The following is a 23,941-nucleotide window of genomic DNA, read 5'->3' as shown; positions in this document are numbered from 1 at the left end:
GTATCTCTATCACTTTCCTCTCTCTAAGGGTACTTAGTGTGTGTGTGTGTCCATGTGTGTGTGTGTCCGTGTCCAGTATTCTTTTGGGCTTTTCTCTCCCGATGATCTCTTCTCATCCTCAGCAGAGCAGGCTTAATTACAGTGTGGCTCTCCGCACTCTGCTTGGTGCTGATTAAAAAGGACACTGACGCTAGGGAAAGCATGACTAGGAGTTTGTTCACTTTCATGCACACTCTGCTTATCTCTGTCTGACCAGTTCCATTACCATGGCTTTGAGGCCCAGTTTGTAATTGCCTCTCTTTATTACTGTGCTTACCAGTCAGGCCAAGGAACAAGGACCCACCGCATCAATGAAGAGTCTGTGTTGCAAGCCAGGAATACACACACGCACACACACACACACACACACACACACTCACACACACACACACACACACACACACACTCTCTTGGGCAGAGTGTAAATGTGATTGCTGACAAAGAGGCCATGTGCAAAGGAAAAAGCATTTTGAAAGTGAGTTAGTTTCATGTTGAGAACAGTTGACCTAATGAAATACGCCATGGAACACGCACAATGAAAAGCCTGTCTTAGGCGGATATGGTCAACACACAAAAGGTTTTGCACTTTATTCTTTTATGGTTTTGCCAATGGTTACAGGGTTCATAAATTATCATTGGGTAGGCCTACCACTTTCAAAAAAGGTTTCCTTTATAAGTTTAGTTTACAAGTTGTTGCCAGTATATGTCGTCAGAACTGCTTGTGGAGGGTCAAATACTTTTGGAAATCCCCTCCTCCAACATGTGTTGTCTGTATCTTCTGAAACAGACAATACCGACAACACATAAAAAAAAAAAAAGTGCTGACTGAATACACAGGCACTGCACTGCTTTACACTAAAAATACTATCTTCAGCATGCCCTCAATGACAAAGCTATCATGCCAAATGATCACTAAACACAAAAACAGCTGAAGCTGACGGGAAGTTTTTTAAGTATTTGGTCATAAATCAAAGTATTGGACGGATACAATTTTCAACCTGACAAGTGCGCCAGGTGAAAAGTTAAGGCATCACCAAAGTTGTCACATTTCATCTTGAGGGAAACACGAATTTCTGTACCAAATTACATTGCAATTCATAAAATAGTAGTAGTTACTCAAAATAACAAAGTCATATATATATATATATATATATATATATATATATATATATATATATATATTTTTTTTTTTTTTTTTTTTTTGGCTTGCCAACAATCTCTTGCGTACCCTGACTGTGAAAAGTTCCATATGGCTGGTCTTTTTCCCTGAGCTGCAGAGCACCTGGACCAAATCCATTCATTAACACCTGTATTTGTAACTGCAGACATATTGGCATCTTTTAATACCCATAATACTTATTTATGGTTAAGTGCCACATCTTAGAAATGGAAATGGAAACGGACTGTTTTTATATAGGCAAGGCAAGGCAGCTTTATTTGTATAGCACATTTCAGCAAAAGGGCAATTCAAAGTGCTGTACACAAAATCTGTTAAAAAACAGTTAAAAATAAATAAATAAATAAATAAAACCGGTAAAACACAAGAATAAACAGTTAAAAATAAAATATAAAAACAGATTAAACACAAAATAAAAGTTACAGTGCAGTATAAGAAATTAAACGTTAGAGAAAGGCAACATCAAAAAGAAAGGTCTTCAGCCTTTATTTAAAAGAACCGAGAGTAGCAGCGGATCTGCAGTTTTCTGAAGTTTGTTCCAGATATGAGGAGCATAGAAACTGAACGCTGCTTCCCCCTGTTTGGTTCTGACTCTCGGGACAGAAAGCAGACCTGTCCCAGATAACCTGAGAGGTCTGGGTGGTTCATAGTGTAGTGGAAGATCAGAAATGTATTTGGGTCCTAAACCATTAAGTGATTTATAAAGTAGCAAAAGTAGTTTGAAATCAATTATTTGAGGCACAGGAAGCCAGTGTACAGACTTCAGAACTGGAGTGATGTGATCCACTTTCTTATATAGCGCTTTTCTAGTCTTAACAAATACTCAAAGTGTTTTCACTTAGTACAGGATCAAGATTCATACACTGTGGCCGAGGCTGCTGTACAAGGTGCCACCTGCTCATCAGATGAAGATTCACACACATTTACACTCTGATGCACAGCAATGGGGGCAACTCGGGTTTCAGTGTCTTGCCCATGGAAACTTAGACATGGGACTGCAGGGCCAGGGAACTACCAACCTTCCAATTGGCAGGTGACCGCTCCACCACTGAGCACCTTAGAAAATGTTACCTGTAATTTTGTTTCCTACTCCTGTACGTGGGGATTTTATGAAAAGGTTTCTTCATGCTGCTGCTCCTCGCCTTTGGGACCGTCACACATTACTTGGAGAAAATGGTGTAGCACTATCGCCTGTGTGGAGCTGACACTGCACCTTTCATCACAATGGAAAGAGTGCATGATTCCTGGAGTAAAACAGGCAGATGTCATCTGTGCAGCCCGGCTTTGCAGAACATCCTTCAGCAGATGGCAAAGCTCAGTAACCAAAACCCTGAACATGTGTTAGAGTCAGCACATCTACATTTTTCTACACACGGGACCACTTGGGTCACACTGTATTGGCTGGTAGTGTTGTAGATAGGCTACCAGAAAAATTTCACACAATAAATTGCCCTAAAAGAAACACTGCAGTTGTTGATAAGTCAGCCAGACACAAATTTACACCATTTAGGTATTTGTACCTTTTTAAAATGTAATGTTTTGGGTGTTTGATCACAGCTTGTTTAGCATTTGAATGGAAAAATGGACTGTAAATTATGTGTTTCATGTCTTCCCATTTTCCAGGCTTCATGAAAATGAGATGAGATTTGAACCTCCGCTGTCTCCGTTTAAGTTCCAACAACTACTTAACAACCTGACAACTCTCAGAATCAGCAACGCTGGAGGACAGAACTGTAAGAGTGTGTTTGTGTGTCAGAAAACAGATTTAGTTTAGGCTCTATTTTGCTTTGCTACTTTGTCTTTTAATTTAACTACTGCATCATTTATATGTTGCACTGCACATAACAAACATGCCTAATGCATTATTATTGACTTTTTCCATGCATGATTATGTATGTGAGAGCCTTTAGGCATTATTGTAGAAGAATAAGCATCATGTAATATAATTGCTGAATGCATGGCCATTTACAAATAATACCAGCAAAATGTATGGTGCCACAGAAGGATTCCAAAAACTTCACATTCATATTAATTAAAAATACATTTTCATCACAGAGTAGCTAGAGCTGCACCAACAATAGTTGCTTTAACAATGGTACTGCTTGCATTTAGGGAATACTTCAACTGTCCCAAATCTGGCTCAACAAAAAATATATTTTTTGGGATATTTATTCCCAGATGTTAGTAACTAGTTCTCAAAATCCTTCTCTTATTGTTATCATGTCCTTCCTCCCTCTCTATCTGATATTGTAAAATACAGGCAGGATATAAGAAGCATTACGTGGGATTAGAGCACCAAGAAGACAGAACAGCTGTCCAAATTCACCAGCTCCCTCACACCATTTTAATTAGTCGCACACTGGAGGGTTTGTGACACACACTCTTGTGTAGTTCCACGTACATTTGCACATGCAAAAATGTTTGTGAACACAGAAGCCCAGTTATGCATATTCTATCAAACTGTTTCCTGTAACCATCCACCCACATGAATGTGCAAACAAAGTCAAGCACACAGTTTACACTGCATCTATTGCACATCACAGGGGCGAAACGCTGTTAATGATTTGTGTTAGGTCTCAAACACATTCTCAAACAGTGTTAGAAGTGCTTTATCGCTGCAGGCTGCGCGGCTAACTTTAATTTAAAAATCCCATAAAGCTGTCCTCTCATCTTTCTCCTCTCACATTCTCCTTTAGTCCTAAAAAGTTCTCTCTGCACCACAGCCATTCTCTTCTAACAGAACAATATCATTTTAATGAGTATTGTCTTTAGAAAGGCAAGCTTTGACAGCAGTCACACAAAAGGCCTTTCATTTTCCTTGCCCGAAGAAATTGTTTTGAACAGCGAGCACAGCCTTAAAGGAAGTTTATGATAAATTGATGGCTTAATGTACAGGTACCTAAAGAAACCAAAACTCTCATAGTGTGCAGGGCTCCAGTGAGCCATTCAAGATTCAAGGGAATTAAAATCTTCACTTCTCTGACAAGGTTTCTTGTAGAAAGGATTGATGGAGAGAATTGGCACAGCATAACTTAAATGAAATGTTTGTAAATAACTGAAAGATAGGTTTCATTGTCTAAATATTTTAATTGCACATTTTTCCCCTGTTGAATGGGCTAATAGAATTCAGGAGGTAGAGGAGAGTAAAGGGTAGAGGCTAAGGCAAGTCATGGAGAGGGAAGAGGACAGGTCTGCCTACTAATTATCCCTTAGAGATGCAAATGAACTGGGTTTCAAAAGAAATGGCTGGATCGTGACTTTTTAGAAGTCAATGTCCATCCTCTTCTTGGGTTCTTCCTCTCATTTCCCTCTTTATGCAGCTACCTATTCACACATGATTTATTTCTTATCTGACAAAGCTACATAGGCATACATGCACTGCGTATTTCATCCATCCATCCGTCTTGTGTTTTCTTCAGTGAGAGTAGAAACAGTATTGGACCAGGAACAAAAGTAATTTTGTGTTCTGCAGCTGTGGTTTGTAGAGTATAGGGTGAAAGGGATTCGGTTCAGGATGGCCTGCCCCCCATCACTATTCATGAAAGGAGAGAGGGATCTTGAAAACCCCACAGGAGCTGCACATCTGACATACCTCCACCGCATCTCCTGTCTCCTTTTCTTCTTGTCTTGCTGTGCTGCAGTGATTTATTCATTTGCCATATCAAAGATTCCCTGGGTGATGAGTGTACGTGTGTGGGCGCATGTGTGCGCACGTGTGTGTGCAAGTGAGCATTAAGTGTGGCATTTACGGTTTTGTGGGTGGATGAATCTGTTATAGTGTGTGTGTGTGTGTGTCAGACTATAATCTGTAAACACAGGCAGCAACCTGTAATGAGACAGGGAGGAAGGGACAACACTGCAACAAATGCAAATGACCTAAAGCTTAACGAGATACAGAGACTCACAAACATGGACACACACACACACACACACACACACACACACACACATGCATATACACATACAAATACCAATAATTCCAGAGAAAAGCAGGTGCCCCAACACTTCAGCAGGCCTTTGAGGCAAAAATTATCAGTTTAAAAACAAAGCTGTCTTTCTCTCTTTTCTCTTCCTTCTTTTCCAGACACATCTCAGCTCGCAGGGGTAACCCTGACCTCAGCCTTCTTGTCCGCTGGTCCAGCCAATCCTCCGGCTCCATGGGTGGAATCTTGTTCCTGTCCCCCGGGCTTTGCAGGCCAGTTTTGTGAGCGGTGCACCCCAGGATTCACCTGGGAAGACCCCAGCAGAGGGTCTCTCTCAAGATGTGTACCATGCAACTGCCACCAGCATGGAACCTGTCATCCAGAGACAGGTAAAGTGAAACATTGTCACTATATTTGATATGTACTCAACTGTATTGAAATGATAAATATGTAAGCATGATGACTTTGGTGCCAATGCACTAACAACCAATTGACTATCGTTCCCGTTCAGTGACAGCTGTGGAAAAGTCTGAAAAAAGCCTGAACAACTTCATAAATCAAGTGCAGAACATTTAATATTTAAAGGAGAACTCCACCATTGTTACATGCCAAAGTCAATTTACCAGGAGCACTCCCCAGCTTTGGAAAACAGCTCTACAATGTCTTCTCTGGCTTTGGAGGAGGTTTAACAAAATAACGCAAATAATATTACTTAAGTATATTGAATTGAGGTTGAGACTACAGATACTTTCTGAAAAGTTACGTTTGAAAGATATGCTGTGTCCAAAATCGCTCCTTATTAATTATACAGTGCACTACATTTTCTGTCCACCATTGTACACAAGTATTAGAATTCTGAGAGTGGAAGTTTATCCACAGTATAGTGCTCTCCGAATTCTACCACCGAAGAAAGAAGCAGTGTCAATGGCATGTATACTACTTTCTGAAGGATCCCACAATGGAAGGCTCTGCATTTTATCGATGTAAAAAAATTGATTGACTCCACACATACATACGGGAATATATCCAATTTCTGCCCCGTCCCATGTGACGTGAATGTGGCACAATGTTGCTATTAAGTCTCCTTATGGGAAGTGTAGGATCTGCCATATTTGGAACTTGATCAATCTGCTGCTTTAACTTTGACCATTCTTTTTTAAATCTGTTTCTTGAAAGTCCCACAAGTCCATGTGCAACACAACCATATTCTTTTAAGACGGAAACCAAAATTAGATCCATCATTCAAGTCAAGTCGGTGCTTAAAACTAATACCACAACTATTATTGTCCATGACACCACGCTCTGTTCAATGTTAACTAGAACAGCATGTTAGTGTATTATCATACAACATTAAACTGATCCAAGTTAGGTAATGAAGCCCTTCTTCCGAAGCATTTCTTCAGCATTTCATGAGATGAGGGATCATCAGAGGTTGCTGAGACAATATTTTCTGTCACTGTGCCTCTGAGAGAGCAGAGGGAACAGAAAGAGATGCAGGCTGTTCGACTGAAGCATTATATGTGTCTTCCCAGAGCTGACATTCAGTCATCATCGCTTCAAGAGAATGTAACTCAGTCATCCCTCAGGTGTATTGGCAAACTATCACTCAAACTGAGAACTGGATACCCTTATTTTACACAAATAATCTTTATAATAAAAGCTAAACTAAGAGTGTGAATGTATCACACCTGGCATTTTTATGGGATATAATAACACCAGCTGCAGTTTTCTTTCAGATTCATATCCTAAACGCAACATCCCATAAATGACAGAAGTAAAACAGCAGCTGTTGGTGTGTAAACAAGTCAACCAATACACAGTTATTTATGTCATTGTTTCTGTGAGTGTTTACTATATGTACTCTCTTTTTCTCCCTGAGTCTTTTCCACAGTATCTCACTGTCACAGCTTTAAGTCTCTCCATCTCACCAAGAACAGACCATCCAAGGTCCCACCCTCCATCTTTTATCTTTCCTCAATCTTTCTCTTCCTCTCTAACTCTCCCTTCTACCCTCAGACTTAAAGTATCAGAGATCTGACCTAGTTAGGAGATGCCTGAAGCTTTGGCTGTGAGTGTGTTATGTTTGTGACTCTGTGTGTGTGTGTGTGTGTGTGTGTGTGTGTGTGTGTGTGTGTGTGTGTGTGTGTGTGTGTGTGTGTGTGTGTGTATGTGTGTGTGTGCGCGCACGCATGTGTCGTGTGCATTTGTGTGTGTGTGTGCGTGCGCGCGCGTCTGAGGTCTGGAAGCAAGTCGGGTATCACTGCCTGCCTACCTCCCTCATAATTAGGCTTGTTAGCCGCCCCTTGGCTAATGATGTCTAATTTGCTTGCAGATTTCCTGTGTCTCTTATGTCTCTTCTCAATCTGGATGTCTCTCTCTCGCATGCAGACACACTTGTTCTCTCTGCCTTTTCTTGTTCCCCAGACTCTCTTGTCAGCCTCTTGCTGACTTCCTTCATCCTCTCAGCTAGGATTGCACCTGCTCTCGCCACTCACCTTGACTTTGTTTTTAGCGTCCTCGACTCCCTTCTGTCAAGTTTCCACTCCCTGTAAATGTCCTTGTATATTTTCCCATCTTGTATAGATACATTTCCTTTGTGGTAATATAGTATCCAACATTCAGGTCTTTCATACGCTGTAACATGTGTAGGTGCTTCTGAACCTCAACCTGAATCCGAAAGTAGATGTGAGGAAAAAAAGGTTTTGCAATTAAAACTAAAGGTTTTTGTTTTGTTTTTCTTTGAAAAGAATCAGAAGATAGGAGAGAGTTTTTAGGGCGGTCTGAACACAAATGTTGAGTTGTTGGAGGAAAAACCTCCATTATTTATTAATGAACCTGTTTAACTGTTTAGCATAAAAGCAGGTTTGGTTTAAACTCAGCAGATTGAGCTCAGCAGCGTTTAGAGTTCACACCTAACAAGAACCCACGGACTGTAAGGATTATTTATACACACACAATTTGTATTAATATAGATAATGATTTGTCCTATGAGTCAACGATCATAACCCAAGTGTGTTGTGTCCTTTAGCATGATGCTCTTGGGTTGAATAGCATTAGCTGACTGTCAGGAAAGGAAGCCAGTTAAAATGTTCCTTTTTCCAATAGATGATGATGGCATGTCATCTTCTGACAGCCGGTTGGCTTGTCTTTAATTATTTTTACATTATATAAGGGAGCAAACAAACAACAGACGCTCTCCATAAATCTATAAGTTCAGGTCAAGGGGAACTATCAAAGTAAGTTGATTAGAGAGACCGTGTTCATCATTTGTCACCAGGAGGGCGGACCAACCTGCTGTTTCTCCTATCAGAATCTTAATTGCTGTGTAATTACCTAACGACTTGTATCATCATGCAGGGTGTGCCCACAGACAGAATTGGGATGGAGTTTATTCACTGGCTGCCGAGGGAAGCTGCAGCCAATGGTGCTTCATAATCATGATTTATTAACAGTCTCTGAGTCGTGTCGGTTCTATTTGCTGTAGCGCAACACAACAGATTGGAAATGTTAATATTTGTGGTGCAACAAGCAAATTGCGATTTCTGTAAAGCACTTGTGCTGCGGGGCTGATGAAGGCAAATATACGTCTTTCAGATACAAAAAAGAAAATTTGTGTGAGGTGCATGTGTTTCTAAAGTTTATTTTGGACTTTCATTTTGGTGTACTTCTGGCCTGGAAATGCATTCATACAGTATGTAGACTGTGTTAATTGCATACACACCATCCATACATAGTCAGAGGCCGTGATTTGTAAGCTTGAGTGAAAGTGTTGAGGAAGGAAAGATGATTGTTATGCATAGGTTAAATGGAGACACTCAATTTTCTCTGCAGCCCACACTGTAGGGGAGCGCTCATTAATCACCTAAACAAATGAAACACATGATGCTCCTGACACTGTAGTCTCTGTTGGGTATTGAGCATTAGGGTGCTGTATTAGAGATCCTTTGTTCGCCCTGCTACCTAATAGACCTGTTAGTCCTCCATAGTGAGCCACACTTACATCTCCAAAGAAAAATGTCATCTGATGATGTTTTATGTCTATGAATAATGTGTGTCTAAAATGTATGTATAGTAGTGCTCTCAGTTAGAGTAGAGTAGTAACGTTGCGTATGGAGAGGAGGGCGCAAAAGAAATCTTCACTACTGCGCATGTGCAAGGGATAAACCCAATAGCAACAGCTCTGTATGAAATAGAACTAAGTGATTGTCTTTTTGTGTGAGCCATTTTTACATAAAGGGACCATATAAACCCAATTCATAGAGGAGAAAAGTTAAGCATACATTCTTATATTACATTGCAAAGATCTGAGTGATCTTTGTTTGCATCTTTACAAGTTAAGAAGTATGTTTTTACCACTTACTTTTTACCCCTTACTTTGGATCTAGCTAAAATCTTGCAGCTCTTAAGAAGGCCAGCTATAGTTAGCTGCATTCTGCTGACCACAATTGCCGGAATACAGCATGTGCATCGGGTCTGCAAACCCCAAAATAAACAAGGTTTTTCTATCCCTTGTTTTGTTTCATAACAGCATATGCTTGTTTCTCACAATGACATTTGTGCGGGGCCAAAATTCTTTTATAATGCACAGTGGTTTTGCATAGCTAAATGTCACGCCCACTGCAGTCTAGTGGAGGAGGATGGGTAAGCTTTTTTTTTTTCGTTCTTGGTCTGAGAAGGGGAATGGACCACCAGGGGCTCCTGCAATGAAAAACATTGAAATGGTTCTCATAAAGGCCATCACCTAGAGAACCCGTCTCATTGCATCAATTAGGGTACAGATAAAGAAATTACCAAACATGCTGCTCATTGCATATTTGAATGCTAGGTCAGAATGTAGGATACTGTGAGTCAGTGTTTACCAACAAAGGTCTGCTTTAGAAAAAGACAGGGTAAGCCAGGGCGTGCATTTCCCGAAAGCCTGCTTAAATGCCATCTTCCGCTCTCTAAGGTCATTATTTAGAAAAATCTATGGGAGAAAGTTGAGGCAGACAAACTGATAGAGTGAAGCCGGCTGCAGCACTGGCTTATTATGCCCCCTAATCTCTCTGGTGGGCTGCGTTTGTTGCAGGCTAAACCCTGAGATGCCTGGCCAGTATCAGCGTGATGGGATATGAGGAGCGACAGGGTGGGGAAAAGGAAGTGAGAAAGACAGATGTAGTCAGTTAGAATGAATCTTACCATGTAATTTCTCCTGCTGATCCTATTGAGCACGCTTTACTTATCTCTTCACAACCAGCGTATTTTTTTAACACCAAAATAAACAGAAAGATAAACAATGTGCACACTCTGCCTGCCTGCCTTGGTTTCCAGTCACACTGTCAGAGAATGCTGATTTGAAAAGGTTTCAACCTTTCCCTTGATGAAATTAGTTTAGACAAAAACCAACCTGGTGCATCACCAAAATTAATGAAAATAACTTTATCCTGCCTAAAAACAGCAGATACAAAACACAAAACAAAAACCTCTAGAAAAGAACAATGTATCTTACAAAGAAGCCATAAAAAGCAAAGAATTGTTCTAACTTGTTGGGCTGGTGACATAAAATGTAAAGGAATTTGAGAGATGTGATACAATTAAACGGACTCCCACACAATTTAATATGTGCAAGAGTCTACAGCCATGCTTGCAGCTTGAGGATGTGCTAAGGCACCTGCAAAACATGCTAATGTTTAGCAAGAATAATGTTTATCATGTTCACCCTCTTAGTTTAGTGTGTTAGTATGCTAAATCCAAGGCTGACTGGATTGTCGTTTATTCATTTGCAGGTATTTTGTTATTGACTACTGCATGGAATTGGACATATTGAAATGTTGACCTAATAATTCAAAGTTGTTACAATTCATTATGTGGGTACCATAACTGTCTGTACCAAACCTCATGGTAATCCATCCAATTGTTGTTAGATGATGTTAGAAGTATTTCAGTCTGGACCAGAATCCACTAGTGTGGCTTGAATGAGTAGAAAGATAAAGCTAATGCTAGAGATAAAGTATTGTTGTTAAATCAGCTGAACAAAAGTGTAAGATATTCAAACACTGACATTTGCTCAGAGTTAAATACACAGTAAACTGGGTATCCAGCTCCTAACCTAGAGCAAGACAACATGAGCTACAACCACATCTGTTAGAGTCCCTATGCCTGATACCCCCGGGCCTTGGACATAACAATTTGGCTGACAGCCTCTATACACAAGACAGGAATTGATGCATTTATTTTCCAGAGTCACAGTATGACAAAACATATATCCCTAGTCATCCGTATTGTGCACATTATGTATGGGGGTGGACAGAATATACAACCTCTCCTCCTTTCCTTCAACGTCCTCTCTCTGTGCAGCAGTCCACCCATTCAGACCCCACTGACAAGCCACATTTGCAGCAGCAGGCGCTGGCAGCATATCTGTGTTAAATTAGAGAGCAACATCCCCATCAAACAGTCCCTCCGCGTATATACCCCAAGTTCTAACCACAAGGTCTCAGAGCTGCAGATAAAATTGTCTCTCTTTCTGTTTTGTTTCCGTCTCTCCTTCATTAAATCAGGGAATCCACATGCATTAGTAAATACATTTCCCTGGCCCACAGCTTTTTAATGTTCCACTGGGCTAAGTACACAAGCCTCCTGGAAAATATGGAGGTCTTGAATAGCTTTGACATCACTTCCATGCTGTGCTTATGTACAGTAAAGCAGAAAAGAAATGAAGAAAAGCATAGGTTCTATTTTAGAATGATTTGGCTAATTTATTTCATAATCACTTGAAAGGCATTTGTTGCTATGGAGCAAAAACAAATAGGTAGCCTAAACACTCATAAAACTTGTGCAGCCAGTTTCTTTGAACTCACACGGCTTGTTTTACTTGTATTTCTGGGCTTACACATCACCAAAGACCCCACACGTTGCCCTTGTTCTTCAGAGAGACCTCCCAAGATAGTGCTGAATGACATGGCAATGATCTTCAAAAACTCAATTTGGTCAGTAAATAAATGAGATATTGAGGGAGAGAATGTAATAACAGGAGAGGGGTGTGCCATTGTCTGTTCCTAAACAAAAACATACTTATTTCAAATCCATTTCTCTTCAGATTCCATCTGGAGTTCAAGCTATTACAAGCTACTGCAAACAATGAAAACCACTATCTTCGGAAGAGCTACTCCTCGCACTTTGTTTGAGAGGAACACTGAATGACGCACAAGTATAAACACACTCAACAAGGGAAATGTGGAAAAAGGTTGATGGCAAAGCTGCCAGTCTTTCATCTGTCCTGTAGTGCCTGACGGTGCCCTGGCAGCTATAATACAGTGATGTATTCCAATGTATTCCTATTTTCCACAAGTGGCTTCGTTAATGAAGTGCATTAGTTGTGTGTGTGTGTGTGTGTGTGCTGAGAGAACAATGAAGGGTAGAGTGGAGGGATGAGGTACAGGTAGAATGAGCACTGGTAGAAAGAATCTCTTTGAGAGAGAGAGAGTAATGTGTGTGTGATGGTGGGCTCTTCTTTGAAAAATAATAAAATAAATACTCCAGACTGCTTGTTTACCATACAGAAATATTGCTTTGCCATCACAGAGCAGACAGGCAGAGTTCAGGCAGAGAGCGGTGCTGAAATGCAATGCTCCATAGCTGAAAGGGGAGGAGAATGAGAGAGCGAGAGCAGAATAGCGGGATTGTGTGGATTTGTCAAAGGATTCAAAGTGTGCAGCTCCAAGAGCAGCTTTACTGAAATCCCAAATAATTCCGCTCATTGATTCATTGATAAAAATTATTTTGCTAGGATGTTGTAACATAATGATGATTAGCATGACGATGAGGAATATCATCTGAAGAGCAAGCCTGCAATTCAGCAACAGTTTGTGATGTATGTCGTTAGCTTTTCTGAGTAGCCGATGTCATGATAATAGTGTCGAGGAGGCCCTCGGTGGCTCTACTGCCTCATATCACGCTCAGTCATCTTCACACTCAGTAAAGTCAGCACATTTCTGCTGCCATAAAATTTACTATGGCTCATTGGGGATTGACACTGAACACTATCAGTGTCATTGTAATGCCTTGTGAAATTCACAAAAGATTCACTTCTTAATGCTAGGAGCAATCATTATTTCTAAATAAAGTTTAAATGGCATCGGAAGTTGTGTATTATTCCCCTCTCCCGCTGAGGAACTAATCATTTTTACTCAGACGTCTACACTTCACCAGACAACGGGATAATTGTTCCCCCAAATGTAGCTGTTTTTCTATCTCATATACTTGACTTACAGGTTTTAAGTTAAACAGGGCTTGATTTAGTGATGGCAGACATTGGTTGCAGTGACCCCTTAACTAGTGGCAAGAATTTCTTTACTCCAATATTGAGTGGTGTGAAACAGCAAAGACCTCATCACTGAATCACACCGTAGCCTTTGAGGGAGTGATGGGAAATTTTAATGAGGATTCTGTAAAACTGCAATACCAGCGGATTATTTGCTATGCGTTGAGATGTTAGTGGTGTTCTCTAGAAGATCCGCGCAATAATTGTTGTCAACCCATGCAGAGTTAATTTGAGAACATTTTAAATTTAAAAAGAAATATTTGAAATATTGTAAGCTCTCTGATATACCGACACCCAGTGAATACTAAAAGCCTAACACCATGCAGTGCAGCAGGAATGCTAAGTGTCTTCTTCCTTCTTACATTTCAAACTGCAAGGATATGGATTCAAATGTAATGTCTGTGCATTGTGATTGTATGATAAATTAAACTTTGTAAGCATTTTAGCAGTTGCTTTTTTCTTTGTGGCTTTACATTTATTACTTTGGGTTCCTTTGTAAGCGTTAGTCAGTTATTAAATTAGACTGCCATTGTATTGTCAAATTTTCACTGTTTCATTTTCAACAATGTAAACAAATTCAGCGGTTTTGAGGGTGCTATCATTTTAGTGCAGGAGACTGGCTTGTTGTCTCTGAATCCTTTAGCTATTTTACTGTCATACAGTCATGAAATGTATGTCAGTTTGTTCACTACTGTGGATATTTTCTCTGGTTGTTGTATTATATCATTCAGCTCTGCTTGCAGAGTACTAGAAAAATGCCATAATGAGGGCTGACAATCTGCTCAATAACCTGAAGAGAAGTAATCAAAGATTTGGTATATCAACACGTGAACAAATCCTTGAAAGTTATTTCAAGCTGTAAGATGTTTTTGAATGGCTTTCGAAACAACAGTTTGTTTTTGAGGACGTCATACAATTGGTAATCTCTCCCACTTGGTGGGGGAATTGCTTTACTTCTTGAAGGTCTTTCGGACTGAATTTGGCTCTTATATTTCCCAAAGCAATTATAGTCAGGCTGAATTTAGTTGTCTTCCACTGTCCATGGTGGGCTGTGGGGAATGTTTTTCTACCGGATTAGGCTGTGGAGTGGAGTGTTTGTATGGACTGGCTGCAGCTATGGTCAGAGACACAGCGCACTCTGCTGACGATGAAGAAAACATCACCCTCTGTCTATTTGTTGTCAAACCCAAACTGTGCAAGAACAATGAAACATACAAGCAGGTGTGTGTAGTCGGAGTGTGTAAATGTCACCCTCCTCTTTCTGTTTCAGGTGTGTGTGAGTGCTCAGACTTCACCACTGGGATGACCTGTGAGCACTGCCTGGATGGTTACTATGGCAATGCTTTGATTGGCACCCGTGGTGATTGTCAGCCTTGCCCTTGCCCGGACCGTACCAGCTGTACAGAAATTGCGGAGACTGGACAGGTGGTCTGTACCAACTGCCCTACACGACAGACGGGTGAGATGAACCAACAATAATAACAAAAATATTTTTTCCTGGCACCACACTGTTAATAATGGGCTTTATGTCAAGAACAAAATGAGGAGAACAATTCCACCATACAGCTTGATAATGAAAAGACTGTGGCGTTGAAGCAGGTCATCTGCAGGGACTGCAATTTGACAATGCCACCTCTGACTCAAGTATATTGGATATGAGTTTTTAAATGCAAATGTAACAGAGTAGGGGGGGACATAGGGATGATCTCCAGTGGTCAACAGTCCATCAACAGTGGTCTAGCATAGACATCCAACTTATTCCTGCCCTCCCCTTTCACTTTTCCCCTTGCATAGGGATTCGCTGTCAGATGTGTGAAGATGGTTACTATGGTGACCCCTTGGGACATTCTGGGGCAGCTCAACCGTGTGTGAGATGCAACTGCAATGGCAACGTGGACTTCAACGCTTTGGGAATATGTGACCACATCACCGGGCGATGTTTGAAATGCTTGAGACACACAGAGGGCGAGCACTGCCAACGCTGCCAGCAAGGTTTCTATGGCGATGCCCTGAACCAGACAGCAGGCCAGAAGTGCAAGCGTGAGTAACTGAGAAGGGGGTGCAATGGAACATTTCTCAATGGATTCATTATTTGTTGAGAGAGATGGAGAAAGAGAGGTATTGCATTCCTGTAAGACTATGTCCCCATCCACTCAACAAATGTGCTTACTTCACCTGCATGTTTGACATTCACTGTCTGAATGATGTATGTGTAGAGTTTGACACTAGAAGGCAGATTACACATTTATCTGCTAAAGGGGAAGTTTACTGCACTTACCTTAAGTCTGACTTTAAACATGTACATGAAGCATGACTATGTGACATTACGATTAGTTTGGAAGCCATTCACGGTCCAATGTGCAAATTACAAGTGTGACGTGGACGTTTGAAGCCACCAGTGCACTTACCCTGACCTGGAATATGGACAATGTTTGCATACATTGCAATTTTACAATGAGCGATAATGTGCAGATGTAATTTTAAGACTTTTCAACATTGTAACTGAACTATTATGGAGGGAAAAACAGTCTTTGTTATTCTTCTTTAATCCTAATACATGTTTTGAGGGGATCTTAACAAATCCTTGAGTCCTCACTCAAGACACACATGACATGCCATCAATGAGTTTTTTAGGATTCAGACTGTTCGTTTCACCACAGAATAGGGAGAGTCAAGTAATAGTCAAATAGACAAATTCCTTTAAAGACTACATGGCCTTGGTTGCTTTTAAAGGAATGCAGAAAGTGATGCATTCAAATGGATTTGACTAATCAATTCAGGAGTTTGAATCCTTGAATCATGAAAGGAAAAATTTGAAAGGGTTGTGGACAAATGAGTGAGTCCAAAAAGTACTTTTAACAATGGGGTTGGAGAGTCTTTGGTTTGGGAGAATTTAAAAAGGTTTAATTGAACGATAGACAGAGACCCGAAGACTAATACCTGGCATTGGTTCATCCTCTGATTTCCTTATAATATTTCAGGTCTACCTGGAGTCCCAGGCTTGAACCTTTTTTTTTTTACCAAAAATGTCAAAGAGAGATCCACGAATCTCTCTGGTGCTGTCTATCACTTTCTTCAATTTCTCCTTAAAGCCCTCTGGACTCAAATCAATAAAAAGTCCACCATGCTGAGGTGATACATTGCCAATATACCAGCAGTTAACAATGTAATATTATCCTTGTTTAAAAAAAGTAAAAAATGTTTTATTTGTTTCCTCTAGCGTGCAGCTGCAATCCTGGGGGAACCTCTGGACACGTGAATGAATGCCACCCTCAAACAGGAAATTGTCAGTGCCTTGCTCAAGTTACCGGACGGGATTGCAGTTATTGTGAAGTAGGCTTCTTCAACCTCCAACCAGGTGCAGGATGTGAGAGGTATAGAGATCACCTGTGAAATTCTAAGTGCATTTTTGGAATACACATGTTAACAGAGCTTACAAATGGAATCTATTATTAAGACATTTTCCTGCCTTCCATAGGTGCAAGTGTAATCCGATTGGCTCATCGTCCATCGCATGTCAACCAATCACAGGGCAGTGTGTGTGTCGTGCAGGAGTGAAAGGAAGACTGTGTGATTCTTGCCGCGTGGGCTTCTTTGGATTCTCGTCACAAGGTTGCAGAGGTACAAGACTTCAGGCAGCACAACTGTACTGTGTGCCATCCTCTAATCCTCTAATACATCTGCCAACAAAGATCACACATGAAAGCGTTTCAAACTCTACAAATGTTTACCTCTGCTCCCCTGTCTTCTTGTGCTCCAATCCTGCTGTCCTCTCCCAGCCTGTAACTGTGACCCAATGGGCTCCATTTCCATGCAGTGTCACAGTAACGGTACCTGCCACTGTCGCCAGGGCTTTGTGGGTTATAAGTGTGACAAATGTGAGTTGAACTATTTCCACAACACAGCCACACATCAGTGCGAGGAGTGCCCAGTCTGCTATGGTCTTTTAAAAAAACAGGTGAGTTTATGGTTGTTTGTGATTCTTCCTGTGTGTTTGTGTGAGAACCACAATTTGGGGAATTCTTTATATTCTACCCAGAGTGGCTTTAAACCTGCAATTACTGTTTTTGGACATGGGTCAACAGAAACAAGCTGTGAATGCAACATTAAAAAATATTATAATACCATTTAAGTTGATGCGCCAAATACTTACAAAACTATTGGCTATTTAAACATCCAACAGATGTGGACAGCAGCAAGTTACTAATTACACAACAACAAAAATAATAATTGACATTACTCGTTACTCAGTAATCAACTCAGCTTCTTCAAAGGTGCCTTTAAGAACTTTAAAGCCTCCACAAATCATATCTTGTTTTGGACATGTACTGTTTTAAAAAGGAGAAATTGTGTTTTAACAAGTCCACAGTTTGGAGGTTCTTTGGTGACTAGCCTCGCTTTTCCAGATTTTCCTTTGCAGCGCTTTGGAGGAGGGTTTTGGTAGTCCACGAAGCATTCCGGGATGGGAGAAAAACGTGCTCTGGTTTATTGACATTTATTTAAAACAGTCACAATTGTCATGGGCTGCGCTAAGAACCACGAAAGCCCCGGTGCCGTTGCAGAATAGCCTCTGGAAGGAATTTGTTTTGGTGGAGTATGTGTACGTTTAAAGGTTGTTTTAGTTGTGCAGCAGAAAACTCAGATTGGACAGATAGTCAGCTGGCTGTCTGGAATTACCCTGCAGAGATCTGAGGAGCGCTTAACCATAGTCCTCCTAAATCAATCAGAGTTTAAATTCCAACACAAACAAAACGGAAGGTAACGGACATCCGGCTGAATTGAGTAAAATGTGGCGTAATTTCTGTCGGCAATGGAACAATGCCAAAAGTGAAATGTCGTGGATATAGAATATTCCGTGACTGAACACAGCATTTCAAAAGTCTTCAGCATGCAGCGACAGCCATCTTATCACCTAATCATATTCTAGGTCTACTATTATTGCAACAAACAAATTGATTATTCATTTTTTTCTAAATTTCATAAACATACAGCCTATACAGTGCCATGAACTGAAAAATGCACAAGTCTCCAGAGTTGAAGATTCAAAACAATATTTAATTTGCAATGACATGAAACTGGGAGAAAAGCAGCAAATTCATCCATCGAAGATGGCAGAACAAGTGATTGTTTGTTGTGTTTTGGTTTAAAGTTCAATCCATTGGCTAAATTATAAATACATTTTCTGTTGATCAACTTAACAATTCATTTGTTTCATACAATGCTACATTCAAGTTAAGTGTCAGTATCTCCACTACTCGAGTAAATGTACTTATGCCCCTGCTTGAATCCTTATTTTTATCATCTTTCTCCATTATTCCGCCTTCCTTCCAAATTAATGATGTGTGTTTGCTGCACATATTATATAAACGTTGTGCATGCTGTCTCGGCTTTCGCTAATATAATATGAGGTGCAATTTGTTCTTTAAATAGCACAGTCCCCCCGTTGCAAATTCTGCCCCTAGACCCTCATGACAGCCATATGGTTCCTTGGTATTTGTAGATTGCAAGTAAACAGTGGATGTGCAGTGAAACAGAAAGAGACGTTTGCCCTAATGATCTCCTGTGCAGCATCTCTCTTTCCCTATAGATTTGTTGCAACCCACGTCTGTATGCTAAGCTGCTGCGTCCCTGGATCCGCCTCCTAAAACTAATCCAATACCACTGACGTGTTCTGTCTTTTCCCTTTACATATTCTTGTTTGAGCTAAAGTGGCTGTGTGTCCAGCTTGTACCTGTGTGAATGCATGCCATGATCTCCACAGTGTTAGCAATTCAGTGAACATCACCAATCTTGTCTGCTTTGAACACCAGCAATTACTCCTCAGTCTCCCCGCCAGCTCTCCCTTTTCCGCCTTTCCCATCCTCTATCTTCCTGCTCACATTTTCATCTGGCTTTACACATAGGAAACAAGTTCAAAGACAGGGACGGTAAGAAAAGACAAAGAAAAGATCTGTGATCAAGAAAGATATGACAAGGACAGTAGATGACAGAAAAAACAGAATGAAATTAAATCATGAAAAAGATACACAGTTATTTTTCAAAGGCAGATGAGCACGGTAATAAAAGGCATATGTTGTACCTGGTGTTAAAATGGCTGATCATAAACACCTTGGTTGCCAACTAAAACAATTAGCAAACACAGATATTTCTGCAACCAGAGGACATCCACTCAGCATTCCTAACTACATGCAAATGCAACATGCCTCCTGTTGTGAAAAAGAGGTGTGACCACAGCGAGCTCTACAGGCTCTTTTTACAGGTTGGGACCATTTAACTTCCGAGGTCAACAAATTGGTGACAATCACAGTGAATATGATGTTCAGATTTGGACTTGCATTCTCTAAAAAGCCTAATGCAGTTATCTCCCAAAATGCTTTTCTTTCGCAACATGCTATAGTAGTGTAAGAGGATGCGGATATGAAAACCGTGTTCTGCCCTATCCTTTTGTTTTTTTATTCATTTATTCATTGCTTTCTTTGAAATACTACATTTAGATGTCATGGTGTACCAGGACTCAAAGTCCCATCTCATTCGCTGTGTCTGAATAAATATATACAGATCTTGTTGGATTAATGTTTTGTTGTGGTAGTTGTCCTAGCCCTGTGTTTTTTATTTTCATTCTTGCAAAAATCTGTATTCTCATTGACACCGTCAGTGATAAATCTCTGTGCTTTTACAGGCAGAAAAGCTGAGGACTCGCCTGCAGAATTTGGAGAAGCTGCTGGCTCCCTTTGATTGCCGCGGTAGATTTGGGGAGCAGCACCACCTGCTGAAGTATCACATGGCCAGGCTTTATGAGCATGAGCACCAGAGGGAGGATATTTTACCGAATGCTCTGGAGGATTTTCTGGCCTTCCAAGGTAACTGCAGCCAGAAGCCAAGATAATTTCACTTGGCCTGTCACTCCTTTTAATGTTTCCTATGTGGTCACGCAAGAGACACTTGGCAGCCCTTGCTTTGCGAAATGGGAAGCTCGCTTGTGCACCATTGTAACTATTGGCTCACATTTTGGCTGTGAGATGATGACATGCCATATCAGTACATACAAATCCCGGAAAGCTCGGCTAAGACATTTGACATGAAACCGCCCACGGCGTTGTGCAAACCGGCTGGTGCTCTGTGTGTCTCCTTAGTGTGACACTGTTACCGATACAACAAAGCGATTAAATCAGAAAGCTGGAAACAATACAAACCTTACCCAATTACTTTAACACAATGCTGATATATCCTCATTATCTTTGGAAAGGAAAGGGCTTACAGGCTCAGCTGCACAGGCCAAATGGAGACAAATCATAACAATATAGAACAAGATGCGTGTGACCAACTTAATCCTTATTTATATGACAGGCGGTGCATCTCTAATCCCTGATTTATTATGATTATAGTTGCAATCATGATAACAGTTCAGTTGTCTAACAACCCCTCTCCCAACACCCACATACTTACATGCACATACACATATAGTTACTAGCCAGGCTCTTAATGACACTGGGTGGCCCAATAATGATTTAATGAGTATGTGGGAGCGACAGGCTCACTGTGCGGGCACACAGAGGCCAAACAGACATACAGTGGGGCTCAAACACACACTTGTTACAGTATCTCCCATTTTAAATGACACAAAGTCAAAGAGAAAAGCAAAGTATGTCACAAATGAAGTAACAAAACATCCAGACAGATTGTACTAATTATACTCAGCTCCAGACATGCTAGGCCGCCAGTTAGACTACAAACACCACTGAGTACAAAGTGAGAGTGACAAAAGTGTTAACATCTGGACAGAATTCATTTTGGATTGGGTTTTTCTGTACAGTACAGTAAACAGGAATTACAAGAGTCTGATTTCACACAATAACTGAGAGAGATGTGTTAAAATATGTAGTTCTAGCCACAAAGAGTTGGAAGAATAATATTCCTGAAGAAATAATCTGTGAAGAGCTTAATGCGGTGTTATTTGCTTTGTGCTCTTTGTTCTTTCAGAAGCACGGGAGGCCTTCATAAAACAATTTTCCTTGCTGGAAGCTTCCACAGGCACACTCTTAGCCCAGCTGCACGGCATTACATCTGCTTTGAACTGCAGCATCAGCATGACGGGGGAAGAGGGGAAGGATAGGAGGAAGGATGAAGGGAGTAGGGGTGTGTGTCAAACCTTTACAGAGACTAGGTTCATGGTCAGAGTGTCTCAGAAACAGCTAAAGCAGGCAACAGTGGACCTGGACAACATGGTAGGCGAATCAAACACGTTGTGTCTTTAACATTGTTTTATTGGTACACATAGTAAGTATATATTCCAGGTATTTCACTGTATAAAATGCTCCGGGTAGCTGTTGTGTTCACCCAGTTCACAGGCATGCTGATATTGCATGTAACACAATTGATTTTTTTTGTCCTTATTATGGGATTCTGCTGTTTACTCTTGGTGGAGCTCCTCTGTATAGATCCACAAAGATCCCCCAAAGCAAAACAATATTCTCACCCACCACTCACACCTCCACCACTCTCCTCCCTCTGCCTGGCAAATTCCTGCCTTCTAAGGCAAATCCAAAGAACATTTGATGGATGCTAAAATTAACAACTTTTCACCGTCTAACCACAATGCTTTTCAGGAATCTATTATGAATACTGCTGCCATGGGATATAGGTTCTGGGAGATGAGAGAGGGCTTGTTTTGCCAATATATAACTCTCCATTTCTTATTGTGTGTCTGTGTGTGCGCAGAAACCCTGTACCTCCATAGCACTTATCACTTGGCTAAGCCTGAAGCGGCTGCAATTTATTCCATATTAATAAGCACAGCAGCCACCCAAAATGAAGGAAAAATGCAAGAGTGTCAATTGTGGATTCAGTTTTCTCATTATTATTTGCATCTTCTCAAATTAAATGTCACTCGGGGAAGGATTCTGCATTCTACCATACACACATTACATTTATCAGGACAAAACTTCAGGGGATTTCTATTGAGGGAGGTTTCCCCATATGCCCCCACTGAACTTTTTTGAATACTTACACTTAAGTGTAGAGGTTCATTAGACAAGTTTAATATTTGCTGAATTATAGCAATCCTCAGACCATCATTTTGAGGCTTACCCATAACTGTTGTCCAGAAAAGCAATCTAGCAAATCTAGAAAAAAACTCATCTCATTAACCTCTGCACTTACAGTACATGTTAAAATATGTATTTGAAAATCTGTGCCCAGATTTGACTAACAGCTGTCACACAGATCCCAAATTCTCTGAGCAAATATCGCTGGGTCAAATGAAGATCCACTGAAGTGTAATTATCAGATGGCAACGATCACAGGATTTAAATAAACATGTGAAAACAGTCAGAAGTCTCCAGAGGTCTTCTAGACAGGACCCTATATATTTTTTTATCTCTCAGCTCTACTTTCATTCTCAAACTTCATAGATCATTCCTTTTGAGGTGGTGTCAGGACCCAACAAATGGAACATGATGGTCAATGACTCACAGTCCCTAATGAAAAGGTATGTCAGGTCAATTGACCTCTTATTAGAAAAGGCCACTAGTAATCCGTGGAACTTCATCTCTTCTCGCTGCCTTCTTTCAGCATTCTGACAGTGTGGTTAGGCCATTTTGAATCGATGCCCTCGGCTACTCAGAGTATGCAGCATTATTATGTGGTAGTTACAGAAATCTGTACTGGAGAGCCAGTGAGGGGGAAGTGCTAAAATCCATTTCATCTCTCCTCAGGCAGTTGTAATGGTCTGTTATTCTATGTAACTCACTAAATTCCTTTTCCTTTTTCTCCTCCTCACACTTTGTCTTCCTTTTTTTTGTTATCCATTGTAGTCACAAAGAAACAGCAGAGCACATTGAGGCCATAGCCAGCAGGGCGGTAAGCGCCTCGGAGCAGACCTTGGCTTTCCTGATGGATCTACTGCAGGACAACTCAACAGAGGAGTACATCATGAACCTAACAGAGCAGTGAGTAGAATGACAAATCCAAACACACGCCCACCCAGACAAGCACAAGCAGAGAGAATGTCTCCCATTCACATAAATCGTCCTGTATCGCATAATCCCAACAAACTGCATGATTCCCTGGATTATTGTGCTTTTGCACTATATTTCTAACAAAGTGCACCTATCCCAGTATTACAGCTCAAGGTCCTCTTCTTTACAGTGGCCTTTCAAAGCACATTGGAGTTTAAGAGTAAGACATTTAGCCACAGGGGGACAGCTTCTCTCCACTGTAAGCATATTGCTTTCTTGGATTTGCTGCATGCTGGCTGCATCTCCCAGCGTGTGATTGTTCTGAGGATTATCCTGAATGCTAGACAGAATGATGCAATAAGCCCTTGGGTGGCCATGAGAATAAGAGGCGAGGAACTCAAAATTGATTACCCCCTCCTAAAAGTAGTCAGCAGGGTTCAGAGTTCTGTTAATCTTTGAGGCACTGGTGCGTGTGTGTGTGTGTTTGTGTGTGTGTGTGTGTGTGTGTGTGTGTGTGTGTGTGTGTGTGTGTGTGTGTGTGTGT

At 40.8% G+C, this 23,941-nt stretch overlaps 1 protein-coding gene across 2 annotated transcripts in view; it reads left to right on the top strand.

Moving 5' to 3' along the window:
- The window catches only part of lamc3 (laminin, gamma 3), a 95,541-nt gene that overhangs the window by 64,571 nt on the left and 7,029 nt on the right, over window positions 1-23,941 (top strand). For both annotated transcript variants that reach the window (XM_034897201.1, XM_034897202.1), the window contains exons 11-21: window positions 2,840-2,949; window positions 5,301-5,528; window positions 14,712-14,900; window positions 15,236-15,481; window positions 16,662-16,815; window positions 16,920-17,062; window positions 17,221-17,399; window positions 20,121-20,301; window positions 21,422-21,666; window positions 22,852-22,928; window positions 23,254-23,388. In XM_034897201.1, coding sequence (XP_034753092.1) covers window positions 2,840-2,949; window positions 5,301-5,528; window positions 14,712-14,900; window positions 15,236-15,481; window positions 16,662-16,815; window positions 16,920-17,062; window positions 17,221-17,399; window positions 20,121-20,301; window positions 21,422-21,666; window positions 22,852-22,928; window positions 23,254-23,388 — 1,887 coding nt within the window. The remainder of the gene's footprint in view (window positions 1-2,839; window positions 2,950-5,300; window positions 5,529-14,711; window positions 14,901-15,235; window positions 15,482-16,661; window positions 16,816-16,919; window positions 17,063-17,220; window positions 17,400-20,120; window positions 20,302-21,421; window positions 21,667-22,851; window positions 22,929-23,253; window positions 23,389-23,941) is intronic.

This window comes from Etheostoma cragini, chromosome 16, assembly GCF_013103735.1.
Source record: "Etheostoma cragini isolate CJK2018 chromosome 16, CSU_Ecrag_1.0, whole genome shotgun sequence".
Classification (NCBI taxonomy): domain Eukaryota; kingdom Metazoa; phylum Chordata; class Actinopteri; order Perciformes; family Percidae; genus Etheostoma; species Etheostoma cragini.
Note: the sequence above shows the minus strand (reverse complement) of the source record. Positions and strands in the feature narration are given on the sequence as shown.